General features: G+C 34.2%; 2 protein-coding genes across 6 annotated transcripts in view; both read right to left on the bottom strand.

The window, feature by feature from the left end:
• Positions 1 to 18,167, bottom strand: part of LOC137931236 (four and a half LIM domains protein 2-like) — a 230,379-nt gene that overhangs the window by 35,020 nt on the left and 177,192 nt on the right. For 4 of the 5 annotated variants that reach the window (XM_068774657.1, XM_068774655.1, XM_068774656.1 and 1 more), the window contains 2 exons: positions 5,126 to 5,326; positions 463 to 637 (listed from right to left, as the gene is read on the bottom strand). In XM_068774657.1, the coding sequence (XP_068630758.1) occupies positions 463 to 637; positions 5,126 to 5,326 (376 nt within the window). Of the gene's footprint in view, positions 1 to 462; positions 638 to 5,125; positions 5,327 to 5,695; positions 5,949 to 18,167 lie in introns of those variants that run through there. The other variant, XM_068774660.1, reaches the window with a different exon arrangement.
• On the bottom strand, positions 14,638 to 16,227 carry LOC137931238 (serine/threonine-protein kinase fray2-like). The gene is made up of 2 exons (XM_068774661.1): positions 15,427 to 16,227; positions 14,638 to 15,223 (listed from the first exon to the last, which is right to left on the bottom strand). The coding sequence occupies exons 1-2, from the start codon at positions 16,071 to 16,073 to the stop codon at positions 14,785 to 14,787; spliced, it is 1,086 nt and encodes a 361-aa protein (XP_068630762.1). The 5' UTR covers positions 16,074 to 16,227; the 3' UTR covers positions 14,638 to 14,784.

The following is an 18,167-nucleotide window of genomic DNA, read 5'->3' on the forward strand; positions in this document are numbered from 1 at the left end:
TTAAAACACAACGGCTTTAAAGTTCAAAGGAAAATCTAGGATTCCGACAAAACGAAATCATTCGGATAAACATAAAACTACAAAACACAGACTAACAAGATGTATTTCAGTCGGAGTAGAATTGTAGAGAACACGAAAACGCAAAAGAATAATACGGTAATGTGTATAAGATTAACTGTGATCTAAAGATGAGTTTGAAAGACGTAGATGGTATTATAGTATTTCTTTTAACTTTCAGGATATATATTCCCATCCGTGCCTTTGTTTCTACGTTTAATATTTCCGAAATTAGTTTTTGCTTAGTGTTTACTTAAGTCTTTTGATCTAATTACTAACTTAAATTATAAACTATTTAAAACTAAGTTTAAGTGAATTATCATCATTTTTCAAAATCATTGGTGTCTTGGTTTTAACGACGTGCTAGCAATCTTATTGTAATTTAAGATAAATCAATGAACTCACCAGCGCGGAAGACCTCGCCGCATCCGTCGCATCGGCTAGCGAACTGGGCATCGTAGCAGTTGCCGCAGTAGATCTTGTCGAGCTTGGAGCCGAACTGCTTGTCCACCAGAGAGACGCGGCACTTGGCGCACAGGAAGCAAGCCTCATGCCAGTGCTTGTCTTTGTACGACAGATCCTATGGAAAAACGCTTTTCATTAGTTCCTTCACAAACATATACAGTGATCGAAATAACTTGAGTCGTCCTTTCAGCCCATAGACACCCCATTGTCTCTCCCAAAGATATCTATGGTGGGATATATCTTTATCGCCGCTCTTGCCAGGCGGGTTGGCTATTGCAGTGTAGTATTATGGTACGCAGGGGACGCTGCTGCCCATCGTCTGGAAATTTCTTTAGGAGCAGTGGCAAAATTCTATATAATTAATGCACAAAGTGAGAATTATATAAGATTGTTTCCCGGGAATCGAACCTTAACCTCAGTCTTGCGCTGAGCTATCACGGCTCACTGCCATAAGTTGAGTAATTATTTGAATTTACACCTAGGTAACTTCACCGCAATCGTGGTAACAGAACATTAAAGGTAAGTAGCTTAAATACCTTTACTTAACCTTAAACGCGTCTTAGGGAGTGTCTACACAAGTTATTTCATTATTTCGATCCATCGTAACTTTAATTTGAAGCATTGTCATTATTAATTAGTATTATTTTATTCTAGTTTCTATCAAGTTGAACTTTTGTGGAATTTTTATATGTAAATAAATGACTTGAAATAATTCTTAGTGAAAAATAATAGAAACAAATGAATAATTATTTATTTTACCCGAATGAATATTACGTCTAAAATCAATGTTATAATTAAACATAATATATCTTGTTTATGTATTCGCTTGAAAAATTTGGTATGGAGTCCGCCGAGGAAATTCTAAATATAAATCGATTTTAGAAGTTTAAATTGGCCACCATTTGGAAAATCGGAAAATGTTAAGTACAAAATACATGTCACGTGACACAAATGTTTTCTTGAAAGATATTTTCTATAGTATTTATTTACTAGTGTTAACAGTACAAATATTAAAAAAATTGAGTTTTCGCTAGCCCGAAGTTAAATATCCGAGTGTCATTAATAATTATTAAAATTAATCAATTAATTTTCACAACTTTTTCCTTTACAACCATGATGAGTAATATGAATTTAAAAAAAATCCTATGAAGTTGGATCTACAATTAAAACGCAATATACAACACTTAATCCATAAGAATCCGTTAGAATAGTGTGGGTAGAGATATACAGAAACATTAGCCATTCTCACAGGCTGTTTGCCTCGTCATCATGTACTGTTTACCACCCACAGTAAGATGACCGTTACGTATAACAATGAAAGGTTTTGTTGAACTTTTTTTTTTGCAACAATAGGACCGCGGAAAATTTTGAACATCGCAAATAAATATCACAAAGTATTCATCTATAATACAACTAAAGACTAACAATTTTAAATAGTTTTTATATCAATTTTCATGCGTTATATACTCAAATTAATCTTGAAATTCTTAAGTGAAATTTAATAGATCCTAGGTTAAAAGTAATATATATTGAATATTTATAGCAACGAATGCCGGGACAAAACATAATAATTTATTCATGTTGTTAAATAATTTTCGATTGAATTTTGAAATTTAAAATTTGAAAGAATAAAAAAAAGTTATTGCTACATTACTTTTCGTCGATATGGGAGTATAATAATGAAAATTAACTTGAAATACGTTTTTCTTTTTGTGGAGGACGGTCACTATTGCTCTGTTGGCATTTATAGTTTCTGCCGTTTGAATGGAATATGGCTTAGATGGCGTATAACCTCTCGATTTTGAAAGCAAAGATCATGAGTTCACTCGGAAATCTCGGCTCGGAATTAACCAAAACCATCAAATAATATTTAATGTTAGATATGGTATATTGTTTGTTATTTGTCATAAAGTCATACACAGTGTTTCATCTCAAGAGAATTAGCATCTTCAATCAAAAATTTTGATTTATTGCTACTACGTATATGTTATGGCGTTCGAAAGACTAAACGAACCATGAAAACTTTTTTGACAATGAACTTCAATCCATTGATATTGTATACTCAAATAAATACTAAAAATTATCTCAATTTATGATTTAAGAAAATATTGTAGTACAATATTGTCTCAAAATATTAAAAATTAATTCTAAATTGTATCTATTTACAGAATGATTGGCTATACTTTCATATATATTACATTTTTCTATTAGAATTCTACAGACTTATTAATAAAGGCAGCAGCGAAGTGTGTACAACCAAACAATAACCATTAATAATTTTTATATATAGTTAAATGAATTTCAAAAACACTCTTCCTTACTATATTATCTTTGCCTTATTTATAATTTTTAAATTTATTGATTTTGTATACATTAATTTCAGAAAAGAGGACTAATTTATAAAAAACACCGTTGTAAAATTTTATTTAAAATGATTCTAAATAATATTCTCAAGAGATCAAAGAACACAATCGAAAAATAAAAAACGTGTTTATTTAGTTCAAAAGCAAGTATGTGAAATAAATATAATGCTATTAATATTTTAAAATTAAATCGATGTTTAAAATTATTGTTTCTGTTTTCCATGATTTCAGGTCGATGGGTTTGTGCAATAGTTGGAGCAGATTCAAACAATCGATCAAATGGTAATCCTGAGTCTTGATATTTCACTTTTAAAGATAACAACTCAAGAGCATACATTACTAACTGGAACGCGAATCGGGTTCACCGCCCAACTAACTGTGATTTGTGATTTATTGAATTACATTTATGATATGATACAGCCTGCACAGCAGTTGTAGCCTAACCGGTAAGGACTGTTCACATACAAGTTTCCAGAGGATGGGCAGCAGTGACCTCTGAGTACCATAATACCACGCTGCAATCGCCAACCCGCCTTCCAAGCGTGGCGATTATGATATACCTCCCTATAGATATCTTTAGTGGAGGCCTATACATTGCAGTAGGCGTCATAGGGCTAAAACGACGACGATACCCCAACCCCATCCAAAAATCAATGGTTAAAGAAATATTAAATAATGTAATGATAATATATTAAGACAACGCTTTTTAATAATTCGAAATACTACATATCAAATAAATTATTGTTTACAATAGATAGATACAGATATGCTGTCTTTATAGTGTCAGAAATTAAAGGCCTGTCTGAATCTTTTACAAATATATGTACAAAATATTTAAAAATTTATTTCTGACAAATATACATTCACCCTTTTACTTCTTTTACTTCGCAAAATCATCATACTGTTTCGCAAATTTGTAAAAATTACTATATTACTTAGAATAAAAAAGACATTATTCTGCTCAGTACATTAAAATATTAAATCTAATTAACATTTATATTTTAACAGGTTTGTTTGTTTGTAATATGTATCTTTCAATCACCGCGACAGGGATGTCACGGCGTGGACAGGTAACGTATTCATTTCGCAGACAAGTAAAATGATAAGCTTTATTATTCATCATACGAAAGCCAGATGACATTTAATGTTCGTCTAAACCGTATACGACGGTCGTTGACGAATGCTTTCGGTTTCAAAATAAAGCTCCCCTCATTCTACGTTCTATTCTTGGCAGCCCATCAAGAACCGGAGAACTCGCGTTTAAAACTAAATGTCGTAATGTCAATAAAATATGAATGTTTATTTTGGCCGGTTACGAAACACTTAGCGGGATCGAAACCCGTATAAATCTCTAGAGAATCGCCCGATGGATTCATCCGCCGCTTCTCAAGGTTAAGCCCGATGCGAAAACGTCGGTAATGTTGTATCTGTACCGAAAATAGTTCAGCTGGAGAATCAGCGTTTGTTTTTTTTTTTCTGAACGCATCTCTAAAATTTACTCATAAACATGTATCTATGTAATTGATCTATAAAATCTACAATATAGATAATATTTTAATGTTTATTGTGGTGTATAAAACTAATCTATTTATAATAACTTTCCTTAAAAAATTTAAAAGTTCAGCATTCAATTCGTATTTGAATATTACGAAAAAATTATTAAAGGTCGCAGAAAGAATTTCCTTCACGGACTATGTGGAAATATTGTTGAAGTAAAAGTCAAAGACGCTACATATAAATGTATACGGCGTCGCTGTACGTTGGCTTGGCAGCGCTGACTAGGGCCGTGTGCAGAAGTGCGCCTGAGAAATCTGGGGCGGCTGGAGTGACATAACTAAATTTGATCAGTGTAACAAAGCTAAGCAATGCCATCGAGTACGATGCTATTATAAGGACGGCATTAGACACATGAGCGTATCTAATTATATTTTAAGACTGCATACTTTGTCTAATTGTAGAAAACTAGATAACTACATAAACATCTATAGGAATATCTGATCGTATGGATATTTGTAAATAAATTGTGAAACATTTCACTAGAATACTTGATAATGATTATATTTAAATTAGGATTTTTTGTTTGCTCTTTTATAAGATATAGCTAAGTTCTTTAACGTTAGACGACTAAATAAGATACATTTCCACATTAATAAAGTAACTAAAATATACAAAACGCCAACGGCAGTTGATGTAATGAAAACTTGATGTTTTTAGATAGGATTTGGATTTAGCATGCTCACCTTAGAGTCAATGCCGATGATCTTGTTACACTCTTCGCAGCCGTTAGCGAAGGCGCTCTCGTAGCACTTGATGCAGAAGGGGTGCTCGTCGCGGAGCACGTACCTCTGTCCCGTGAGGGACTCATCGCACTGCCAGCAGCAGAAGTGGCCGCTATGCCAATCCTTGTTCATCGCCTTAGTGTATTCGCCGCTGAAAATGAGCTGAGGAGGAAAAAGAAAACATGTACACATTCGTTGAAATGTAAGCAATCAATCTACAACACTGCAAGAACTCTCACAAACAAGCAGCGTATGTTACAATTTGACGTTGTAATTTGATAGTGTACAAATAGCGTAGAGATTGAGTAATTTTTGTCGTCGATGATTTTCCTAATTTATTAATATGTACCTTAAATTAGGTCGGGTATGTGAGGGTGGCCATAATGGGATACCAAACGTAAATGCAAGCGAACGCTACACGTCACTAGAGGTCGAACGCAATCGGTAATCGACACTCGGCCGCCACAGATGCACTAGCGTCACATTGCACTTCTCACGAGGGTCAAGGGGAGCGGCCACCGCAGCACATACCCATCGTCGTTGGTGGCGGTGGTGTTGGTCTGCTCGAGCTCGGTGACGGTGACCTCGCCATCCTTAGACTCCCTGCGTTTGGAGGTTTTCTTGACCTTCCTGGTCTTCCTCTCAGTGGTGGTGTACTGGACTTGTACGTCTACGTCGGCCATGGCAGGAGTCGGGGCTGCCTGTCGTTGCGAGGAAAGCGATATCACCGAACGCGGTCGCGACCCGAATTCGAATGGCGAGCACCGGTGGCCGAATTGGAGGAATTATTCCAGAATGTTGTGCGGGGCACGCGGACGCGCCGGTGGGGGGAGTTTCGGATTTAAATTTGGAAGAGTGACGGAGAGGGCAGGTGCGCGGGCGTCGCTTCCGAACGCCCCGAGAATCGCACTTTTCCCCCGCGACCGTTCATCCTCCGTGCCTGAGGAGATCCGACACCGAGCACTCACGAGGCGCAGGCCGGCAGCCATCACTTATGTTTTGACGGAATCCCATATCATTTGGCTTGTGTTTGGATAACGTTCGATCGAAATTGGCAGCCGATTATTAATTGGCTTTTGAACACAGACCTAGATTTCCTTGACGCCAGTCAATTTGTCGACAATTCGTTCCCTTCATGACTATTTGTTGATGGATATGAGGCGATCAGGTTGGCGTAGGGAATACGCTTGAGATAAGTTTTAAATTTCATGAGATAGCTACTGAATATTCCTGAGAGGGCAACGATATACGCTCGGTATATTTTTCAAGGCGTTAGTTGAATTAATTTGACATGAAACATCAAACGTTGATTACGTTAATCCAAACGATTTCTTTACCATTAATGTTTCACAGATACAAATATAAACATTCCGTTACAATATGTAAGTTTGTTAGTTCTGTAACAATAAGCATTGTTACATCAAAGATGGTACGTTTCGTAGAATCGGTTAAAACAAATTTAGAAACGTACGGATTGACGGATTACAGTACACGCAGTTCTATTTATTTCTCGAAGAAAAGAAGATGTAAAATAAAATCAAAGCGCAATGCTTAAATAAAATAATAAAGATTTTTTAGCAGATCAGTTTGTGAGTAATTCGTATTAAATGCTTTCTTAGAATTCATCGAATCTCGAAATGTCTGGACGTTGACGGAGGCGGTCTTGGATCAGCAAGGTCTTGGTCGGTAAGATTCATTCACCGATTTAAAAATATACGTTCCCCTCTTTTCTTTAGTCAGTGTGAAGTCGAATATTCAGCTATAAAAAACTTGTTGCTTCTTAACTTACAAATATTAGTTCATAAGATTTCTTAAAAGATCGTCACCCATATATAGTATTATTTTTTACTAGAAGTATTTCTTTTTATAAAATGGAAAAACGGTTTTTACGGCGTCAAGCTTAACTTTAGCTGCATCTCAGAAACTCAAATGTCGCTCATGCTTCCTTTTTTAAAAGATCTTATTAAAAATGGACTAGTGCAAGCTACATATTTAATATAAAAATTCCAATACTATGTACTGTGCTTGTTGTTGACACAATGTGTTATGTCCATAAAGGTCCCTTTTTTGCAGTTTGAGTCACATTTTTTACCTTTCCTTAAAAACCGAAAATGTGCTGAATCATTTCATTTATATGAAGTACATTCACTCATTTATGTAGTACAAAACACAATTTTAAAGTGGCGGGAAATATTTTTTTTTTGTTTAATCAATGTTATCTATTTATTAGTGTCATATAACCAGTTTGGTGCAATATAATCAAAAGAATATTACAAAGTTTTGGTAATAAAATATTAAAAAAAAATTATTCACAATATATTTGAAATGAATTTTTAAAAGTGGAATCTGGTAATTTTCTCAATTTTTAAATAACAAACCGTTATATTTTTTACATCAGAAAGATATTTAGATTGAATAGAAAGAGAGGTTTAGTAATCAACCATCGTTTCATTAACTTTTTAAACAAATATTAATCAAAATTTAGTACAAAAGCATCAGTTGTAAATCTAATTAGACTTAACTTAATCAGTGACTCGGCAAAATAAGTTTAAAAAAAGGTTAAAGAATTATTTTATTGTCCTATATTGAGTTATTTTTTCATATCAAAAACTGACAGGAGCAACGAGTTCGTCTTAAATTTAAAAAAAAAATGTTTTCCTGTTTCTATACTGCATTCGTCCCTTTTAACCGCACTTTTATTGAAAGGGACAGATGCTAGACTTATGAGATTAGTGATAATCAACAATTATAAAGGTCTAAAGATGCTTTTACACGTGGCTATTTTATTAAAAGTGCGAATGTGACAATAATTTTTTTTACATGTATTAAAATAAACCAAAAAAATTTAATTTTCTGACTAATCAATATTTTCTACGTTTCCTTTATAACAGTTATATTGAGTAATTATTTAAATAAAAGTTTTAGTTTTATTTTTGCATCGAAACCCATTGAACAATATTACTGAATACTTTTCGAGTCAGTTGGGTTGGGTGTTTTTTTTCTCCACAGATATAGATCAACAATTCGTATATAATATTTTTTCAATGTAATAACATTTCTTATAACTTATTCGTAATTTATTTATTCGCATATTATAATGCGAAGAAATTATTATAATATTACAATTATATATGCACATATACTACTTTGTATATGGCTTGATGGTTTCACACAATCCCTTAAAGAGCCACAGAGAAAGGGGTCGAAATTTCTCTCGATATTATATCACAAATGAGGATATCCGTAATGTAACGAAATTTACATTACGGATACGGATACTAAATTGAATTTATATATATTAATAACCTAGCGGATCGGCAAATTGAAGTGGCGGTGGTCAAGTCAAGTAGCGTGCAGAACTGATGGCTGCTGGGGTCTTAAAGTTCTGGAGCGAAGACCATAAACTGGCATCCGCAATATAAAACGTCCAACCATAAGACATGACTTCGTTAACGGACTTCGGACGTCGAAAGACGCTAGATTCAGGCTCCTTCTTAACATTACTATATAAAATCTTTGAAGGAGGGCCATGAGTGGAAACCCATCCCCAACCCAACCCATCCCAGCAGTGGAAGTACTACAGCTGAAATGATGACTAAGTAAAAATAAATGAAAACACCCAGCATTTTAATAAACAATAATAAAATCATTTTTGAACGTAAACTATTATTTTTACTATGGTGATACTGAGGTGTTCAAAGTGTTGCCAGGTTGAAATCGTAACAATAAATATAATACAAAACAAAACATACGTTCATCACAGCAAATTATTACGCGCAACGTCCCACGCGTTGCACAAAAAATTGAAATGTCGTTTGCGTATTTTTGAATAACACGCTTTGTTGTCATGTAAGAAATCTATTTCTGGATTTCTTTCACAATAACTATTTAAATAAAACAATCTGACTTTTCTGTTATAACCAAATCATTAGACTTCGACGATTTTAAATATTCTGTGATCAAAAAGTAAAGTGAAATTGTCATTAAGAACTAAATGCCCGGGCAATCGGTGGGTAATTTTTTTTCCTAGGTTGGTAGAACTGTCTATAACATTAGCCAAGCGTCTGTTTGTCAAAAGTTAGAATAATATTTGGCTCAGGTTAAACCATTTTCAGAACTCACATCTTCCCGAACGACCGCTTCATATGACACCGTGCGAGTTTAAATTAAAAAAAAAAACAGCAATGACAGCTCTAAATAATTAATGCACAAAGTGTGCATAACACAAATTTGTGTCTCAGGAAACGAATCCACGATCTACGATCGTGTCAGTCCTGTACCGCTGGTATACCTTGGCACGATCTTTGGGCAGGATCACACTTACGTAATTTAATCACTTTTATACTAATTAAATTATTACGAGTAACTAACTAAATTGACAAGTTGAAGTAGCGCGTAGAACCAAAGAACAGGTGGTCCATGGACCCTAAAGGTTTTAGAGTGGCGAGAGAGGACCCTGATCAGGTCATCGGTAGACGCTGTACGCAGACCGTTTCCAAACGGTTTTATATGAATTCCATAGGGGATGCCTAAGTCTAGTAGCGGACGCCCCAAAGCTGAAATGATGATGATACTAAATAAATTGCGTATTTTGTTTGGAAATTTTTTTTATTTAATTTTATTTTTCATTGGCGAATATAAAGCTCAACGAATCCGCTGGCTTGGTCACTTGGAGCGAATGGGATCGGATCGGAGCGTGAAGGTAGCGTACCTGGAAAAACGGAGGGGTCGAAGACCAGTGGGTAGACCTAGGTATCGCTGGATCGATCGCGTTGAGGCAGACTTACGCAAATTGAATGTCAACCAATGGCAGACGATGGCGCAAGATAGAGGAAAGTGGAAGACTCTCGCTTCGGAGGCCAAGACCCACTTTGGGTCACTGAGCCAGCGGAGTATGTAACTTTGGAAAAAAAATTGTAAAAACCCCTTTCAAATCACGATTATTATTCCAAGATAATCTTTCGTATTATAAATATTGATATCTCATCAATATTTCAAATATAATTTCATAAAGAAATCCAGATGGTTAGAAATAGAAAGTGACGAACATATATTCTCTTCAAAAACCGTTTCGTTTGATTATCGAAAATATATCTAAAAAGAAGTTGTTTATGGAGTAGCTATTGACATTAGCTTGGCATTACGTCAAGTCTGGAATATTTTTAATTTCGTGACGAATGCCGCGGGGCTATGGCGGTTTTAAAATTCAACATAGCGCGTTCGTGAAACTAAAAATGGGAACTAATTTTTACTTAGACAACAACAAAAAAATAAACAATATTTTTTTTTTAAATTTGACTTGAGTAAGCCATCCCCTGTTTTCATTTACTGTTATTTTTTCTTATTCCGTTTATGAGGACCTGTCGTGCACCCCTGCCATGTGTAAGCAGGGATATTATTTACACCAACTTTCAACGGTTTGTTTTTTTACTTTTTCCTCGCTTATCTTTATTCCTTTATAAGATCATTCTTAAGTCATCGGGCTGGTCACCCAAGTGATATTTTTTATCACAGATTTACGCTGTTTAATTGTATTTTAGAGGTAATAGAATGTTCCAGGCACTTTGCTTGGATCTTTTTACAGTAAGTATGCTTGAAGGTTTGAGCAGTTCCGCGGATATGTCACAAAACTTAAATCGTTCAGAAGAACGCTTCGAAATTTAATAGTCTGAAAGAGTTCCGAAGAGAGAACTACAGCTTAACCTGCTGTTCGAGCGGAACCACATCTTGACCTAACATTGTTTATATTTATTTATTTATCCATGTTAATAACCATACAAGATTATTAAAAGCGATCAGTTGTATACGCTTTCAGGAGAATGTACGAAGACCTCAATTTGATTGAAGCTAAAAACAAATCGGACTACGCTATAACGGCATTATTTAACGTAAAACCACCAGGATTCCAAACACGCGTTCATATAAGAAAAACTAATTCAAACTCGGGTAGTTTTTTTGTTAAAAACAACAGTAGAAGAATTCATTTTCAAGGTTTATTATCACTTATCAATCGTTCCCATAGTAAAAGGATTTTTATGAAGTTAAATTTATTATATCATAATTCAAAGACTTTATATGAGAGTATTTTGAGATACAGTTGCCCACAAAAGTGTTACCAATTTTATTAAACCTAGAGAAAAGTTTAACAGGCCTGTGTTTATCTTCACTGCAAACATTTCTACCATTTCGGTAAGTGTGTTTAGCTAGGGGAGAGTGGTAGTATAACATCCTACAACGCTTATATTTTAAAAAGGAGAAAAAGTTTTTTTTTTTTTCTTAATACAAGATCTATATGACTCGACATCTCAGGATATCAATACGAATTTTATTAACATAGTAATTTAAATCTACGGAAACTATAATAAATTGTATGCTTATATCTATTGATAGGAAGAAATCCGTGCCCTGGGATATAGACATTCCTTTTAAAAAGAAAGATCTTCAGCACAAGAAGTAGTGATATAAAAAAATCTTTGCTCATTTGATAACCAATATTTTTTTTTTTTATGATTATATATTTTTTTCATTATTTCAATATTAAGACAATAATTTTAAAATTAATTGGAAAAATTATTTAAAATTATTTTTCGGCAATGTGTGGTTGTCTGTACTTTAATCAATAAATCAGAATGACTGCGAGAAATATTTTTTTGCATTTGCTATTGTAATGTTTTTAATGTTTACATAGCCCGGGAGAGTGATTGCTCCTTGGCATATGTATGTCAATATTATATACAATATCATATCAAGGTCAATTTACACTCTTTACGGGATCGGCTTAGGCTATATTTGAAAACGGGTTTAGCGCTTTAATCACGATATTACCATCATTACTTTTATTTGTCCTAGATTTATCCTTAGTTTGATCTTCAGCATTCTTTGCCTATAATATATAAATTAGCTTTCTCCACAGAATAAGTTTGCCGCTACGGATAAGTAAAATGTCAATTCTTATGCATGAAGGATAAGTTAATCCAAGTTACTGGTCTAAACTACTGCACTATTGTGCTTCTCTGAAATAAATATAGCCGTGTTGGTTTACACCAGGAAGCCTATTGTGTTAGCAACGACCACAGTAATAACATCGCACCGTCGCCGACACGTTTTCTAAACCGCAACTCAGAACATGTTACAGCGGCTGAGTATGCGTTTAGACACACTTTATACACGCGTAGGTACTGTCAATCACTAAAACCTTTTATAAATAAAAAAAATAATTTGCGTTTTGTAATGTTACATTTTTTTTAATTTGGAATACAAAAGTTTTTACGGTCGGCGAATTTGAAAATTTATCGGCCAAAAAACATGACACTAACATAGTATATAAATATATGTTGATTACTAGCACTAGTTAAAAACCACTTTTCTTTGATGGACTGTCATTATGGCCGTATGGTTTTTTTGGAAAGGGCAGGGCGGTGTTGGGTACAGATTTACAACAAACCTGTGTAAAATGAACACTGTGAAATATGTTAATATTTTCATATGAGAATGCGCCAGTATCTTTTGTAAAAACAAAGTCTGCAGAGGCAGATAACAAACAATGATTAATTTTTATACGTAGTAATCAAGTTTTTGAAATGCAAGTTTTAAAACGCTTTTACTAAATATGTTATCTTACATTATGTAGTATTTTTGAGACCATTGATATTGGACAGGGTGTAACATAAATTAGTTGACAGCAAACGAGCCAAACAACCCTGATCCTGTTAGAATTTCTAGTTTTTAGGATACACAAGATTTTTACTTAGTTATAATTATTAGATTAATAATATTATATTCCGTGTTGTAAAACAAAAAAAAAAATCATTAGAAATATTTCACATATTACCGAAGAACTTTTTAATTCAAAATCTCGAAGTTATAATAGAAATTAGTTTACCAACCAGTATGAGTTTATATCAAATCTGACACCTAATAAAGTCATTTCAAAATTCGATATTGAATCGAATTTGTTTTTTTACAATTTCATAATCATTATAACATATTAACCAATAGACGCTTCTAAAAACACAGTGGCCGATTTTGCGCTCTTTTTAAAATTTACTGAAGGATATATAATAATTTTATTTGATATTAAAGTATACTTTAGGTTTATTAGTCTAAGTTTGAAAATAAATCTTTTTAAAAGAGGTTTAATCTCAAGACTTAAGACGAGAGCGTATTCGTATTTAAAACACTACTGCATTATCCTATTGTTAAGAAGTGAATGTCAGATATTACGCTCCATTTACCTCTTCATAGTTTGATTAAAATATTGCTAGCGCACTAATATATTTTTATCAAAACAAAAAGCCACCTAGGCTTTGAATGAGGTCTCTGTCACGAGCGTACGACACGAATAAAGTGTGTTGATTAATAACGTCAATAATCCTGTAATAATGGGAGGTACTAATGAGAATCTCCCGCAGTCGACTCGTCTTCATTATTATAAGTGGGTCGAGGCCCTGGCCTCACCATGTCTGGATATTTTCGTATGGCTTATGCAACTCAGTTTCAATCGCGACATTGTATAAATCTATATTATCGTATTAACCTATTTAACACGACTGCCGGTCCATTTTACAACATCCGTAAAAAGTTTCAAAGGGAAGATACTATACAAATACTATATAAAGATATTTTGTTTATTTGAAAAAATCAAGTTGCATCACTATAGTGCTACCAAAACCGCTGTACCGCGCCTAGGAAAAAGCGGAGAAATTGGAGCCGAGGAATATAGCTTTCAAGCCACCAAGCGTTGACGTGTCGCCGCGCGCAAACCTAGTGCGTGGTACAGCAGTTTCGGTAGAATTTTAAATATTTACTCTCGAGCGTCTAGCTACTCTATGGAGCATCAACTTAACCATTTAGATGTCCAGAGAATAACAAAAATAATTCCAGAATTCGGAAAATTACTTTGAACAGTCTGCATATTGGCATTTACGTTTGATATGTAAATGCCAACAGGTAAACAATGTCTACTGTCAATAAAAATAAAACACTTTTAGATCGCATTTTTGGCACTTGTCAGGAACGAGCTTGTAATGCATTCTAGCATACCGGTAGTACTTGGTGGCCAATTGTACGTAACTGTCCGTAGCTCTGATGTATTTACATAAAATTAATTATAATTACCATTTAGTAAGTAATACACTTTACCAGAAAATGTAACAATCATTAATTAACTCAGTTTAATTTTATTCTTGTTTTTATTTGTATTTAAGTTTTAAATTACATTTCTAAAACTTCATGGTCACTCTTGTATCTGCAATAAAACAGAAAATACTGGAAAACCGAAAAAGGATATTATCTGTACCTGTAATTTATTATAACTTTATCTTATACTTAGTAATGTGTTTATAATTAAAAGGATCGATATTGCTGTATTTAGATACAATTGTGTAACATTGTTTGTACAGGAAGCGTATAAAGCATAATATACTGTCCTTAAATCGCTAATTAAGCCACACTTATTAAAGCATATACTCAAAGTTCCCGTCGCGAAGGAATGTACTATGAAGATAACTAAATGTGATAAAACAAAACACAAGGAAGGGTCTCATCACTTTATATTTAACGCTATCAGTCATGCTCGTATCGAAGCTTGGTGCAAGGCGTGCCACGGCAAGTCCAAGCGCTTAATCTCCGAAGTTAGCCCAGAAATCAACGTCGTCTTCTGTCTCATCAGTTACCTCATTGCCATCTTTATTCTCATCTTTCTCCTCCGCGAATGAATCTAATCTCGACAAGTCTTTTTCTTCTGCCGCGCTATCTACAGACACTTCCGTGCTCCATCTATCATTTCTTTTTTCTTTCGACTTCTCCCTCGACCGACTTCTGGAATAAGAACGCGTCGATAAATTAGGAGTGCTTCCGAATCTTCCGAAGTTCTCATTGTCATTCATTTTTCTAAATTCTTCCTCTTCGAGGGACGTGAACATTTTTAATTCTTCGTCTCGCGATGCTTTCGAATCTTTGGACGAATTTGATGACGATGATCGGCGCTTCCTAAAACTCCTGCGACGTCCGCTAGGATCGTTTCGTTGCAAAGGACGAAACTTAATCCCGTCAAGTGATCTTAAACAAATTAACAATGTTTGAGTCGTATTACAAATGAGAACTTATGAATCAATGAAGTGAGAAACTCGCTTATCTACATTCGTGCTTAAGTGCTGATGAACGTGCACTAATGTAAACAAATTTGTAACAAAGTCGCAATGATTCTATATGTACGTGATGTCACTCTCACAGCATGCTCTCCAGTATCAGTAAATATTAACCTTAAGAATTCTTCGCTGTAAGATGGGTTGTCCCTTTCAGCGTCATATGATTGAAAATGTATTTCAGGTAGTTGCTTCCTTGAAGGACTCTGGGGTTTGTAATGCCATGATAATTTTTCTTTGTCTGCAATCGCCGCATTTAATTCTTCTTCGTTATCGAATGAATTTCCGGAATAGTTGGAGTCCAAAGTATTTTGCGGAGTACTTATTCTACTTCTCGTTCCTACGCTGAACGACTCGGAATTGTTTGATATAATCGTTTTAGTCTTAGTCGGAGTATTTCTATCCTTTCTATAGTCTCCGTTGGCTTTTGAGTTCTCATCGAAAGATTCTTGGCCGAAACTGGAGATTTTAGTTGAAAACAAAATGGCCGCCGTACGAGTCTGCCCGTAATACTTAATGGCGGCAGATTTAAGCGATCCTTTTTTATCTTCTGTCAAAACTAGGTACCCTTGCCCAGATTCTTTTATCCAATCTTGATTTGTCGATTGATTAGTTGACTTATGAAGAAGTCTTGCGTAATATTCTACGTAATCTTGAAAGTCGGGTTCACCGTCGGGCACGACGCCTCTGATTATGTGCTTCAAGCATTCTATTGTGTCGTTGATACCGGCGTATGATATCACGATAGATAGCATAAGTCCCATTATTCAGAGGACCAAGAGGGGTGGGCTGGGCGAGGAGGTAAGATCTCTTCGTGTCGGGGAGCGAGATGCAGCGATGTAACACCGGGACAAGACATGAACAACTGAAAATTAAAATACTATTCTTGCCAGATTAGTGTTCACATTTAGAATTAGATTTGGCCGTGTGACCAGACTACGTTTCGTTTATGTCTCGTTTCGTATCGGTTCTCAGGGCTTATGATACGGTTAAGATACGTGACAATGAATGTGATTGATGTAGTGATATATTGCAGCTATTTTGATTATATTATTCGTTTAAGCTTTACCCACAGACAGACATGGACTTGTGGATTATATCATTAAATATCTACCCAGTGCAGAGACAGAGAGCGGCGGTGTATGTATAAAAAGTAATAAACAAATAAATAAAAATATTTAATAATATACCAACTATTGTTCACAGCCAACAGTGGGTGGTTCAAGGGCATGCAATTTTACAAGAGATAAATATAAAGTATTAAACAGATTCGAATATATAATAGCAGGTTGACTCGAGCATTTGTTATACTACTTTCTTTTTTGAAAGTTGCTTTAAAAGTTTAAACATAAACATTGTTTAATCAATATCACTTACGATTTTTATTTATCATTAAAATATGTATAATATAATGCTTCAATAATTATGGCAATCAGTAGCCTAGTAGTTTATTATATTTTTATAATTTAATCATTTAAAATTATAACTTATTTCTTTATTTCACTATACAAGTTTTGAACTGTATTACAACCGACATCTACCTTTTTTTTAAGTAGCGAAAAAGTACTGTGATCATGTAAGGCGAAATTGTTAAAACTCCCAGGCATTAGGAAGGCAGCTAATTTTTTTCTAGTTTGGTAGAGCTACCAGTACAATTTGCCAAGCGTATGATTGTTAAATATTGGAATATCATTTGGCTCAGCCAAAACTATATTGAAAGATGTTTTGTTTTTAAAACGCGTCAAATTTCGGTTAGTGCCAAAATCTCTCATTTTTTTGGGAAAAAAAGTATCAAAAACTCGACTCATATCGTTTCGCAACAACTGTATTTGCTTAATTTGACTCTGTATTACTTCTGGCAACTAAGCAAACTCAAAAGGCCAATGCGGGGACGCCGTTTTGGCACGATTAAGGAGATAAAAACCGAATCAAAGAAGGCCTTAAAGGCCGTACCGGAAAAGACTATTCCGACTTTTTCGGCGACTGGAAAAAGCGTTGACAATAGTGTCTTTTATCAGACGGGGATTACTTTGAAGGGGATGAAATTGACTTGGAAGAATTAACAAATAAATTACATGTTATAAACAAATTTCACCTAACTTTTTGATCAAAGTATAACATTTGAATATAGAAATGCATGTGTAAGTAGAAGGTTGTAAAAATAATACGTTTTTTACAATCCCACGACACTTTAAAGCTAATCCACTTAGATTTTAATTCTTCATCTTATGAAATACATATGTATATATATATATATATATATATATATATATATATATATATATATATATATATATATGTAATTCTTATATATATATATATATATATATATATATATATACTCTATTCTCTTTTGCACCTATTTTCAATCACCTGTATAAAGTGCCACAGGCCAATAACTTCTGGTAGTATAAAGTCAATAGGGACTAAATATTAAACAATAATTTATTTTAAGAAGCAGTTATTATAACGCTAAAAACCGTTTTTTTTTTACCTTAAAATTACAACAACTGAAATCCAAACATCTTTATCGTGAACATACTCTGAAATAGAGCAATATACCCTTTGGCAGAGTCTGTGTTTAATAAATTTCTTGAATTTACAGAGAGATGAATTTACCGCGTCGTTAGATATAAAATCGTATATCTACGGATGAGTGAGACACTTTATGGAGCCTAATAAGCGGGTGCTGGAAAATTATTTTTATTTCTTAGATTACGTTATTACGTATTGTTTCTGGATAGGATGTGCCATTAGGAACGAGCAGTTATGGATATAGCCTTCTGCGGAAAAGTGATGTTGCAGAAGGAGGCTGCAGAGAGAAAAAGAGGAAGAACATCACTCCTCCGCAGTCGGAG

The sequence above is a fragment of the Battus philenor genome, unplaced genomic scaffold (assembly GCF_028537555.1).
Source record: "Battus philenor isolate CCGP_79_NKW_IND1 unplaced genomic scaffold, ilBatPhil1.0.hap1 SCAF_7, whole genome shotgun sequence".
Lineage (NCBI taxonomy): Eukaryota > Metazoa > Arthropoda > Insecta > Lepidoptera > Papilionidae > Battus > Battus philenor.

Excerpts from the sequence above, each read along its gene's own strand:
- LOC137931238 (XM_068774661.1), bottom strand. The coding sequence starts at position 16,073 with ATGGGACTTATGCTATCTATCGTGATATCATACGCCGGTATCAACGAC. Across the intron at positions 15,224-15,426 it reads TACAGCGAAGAATTCTTAAG|ATCACTTGACGGGATTAAGT; the intron begins GTTAATATTTAC and ends AATTTGTTTAAG.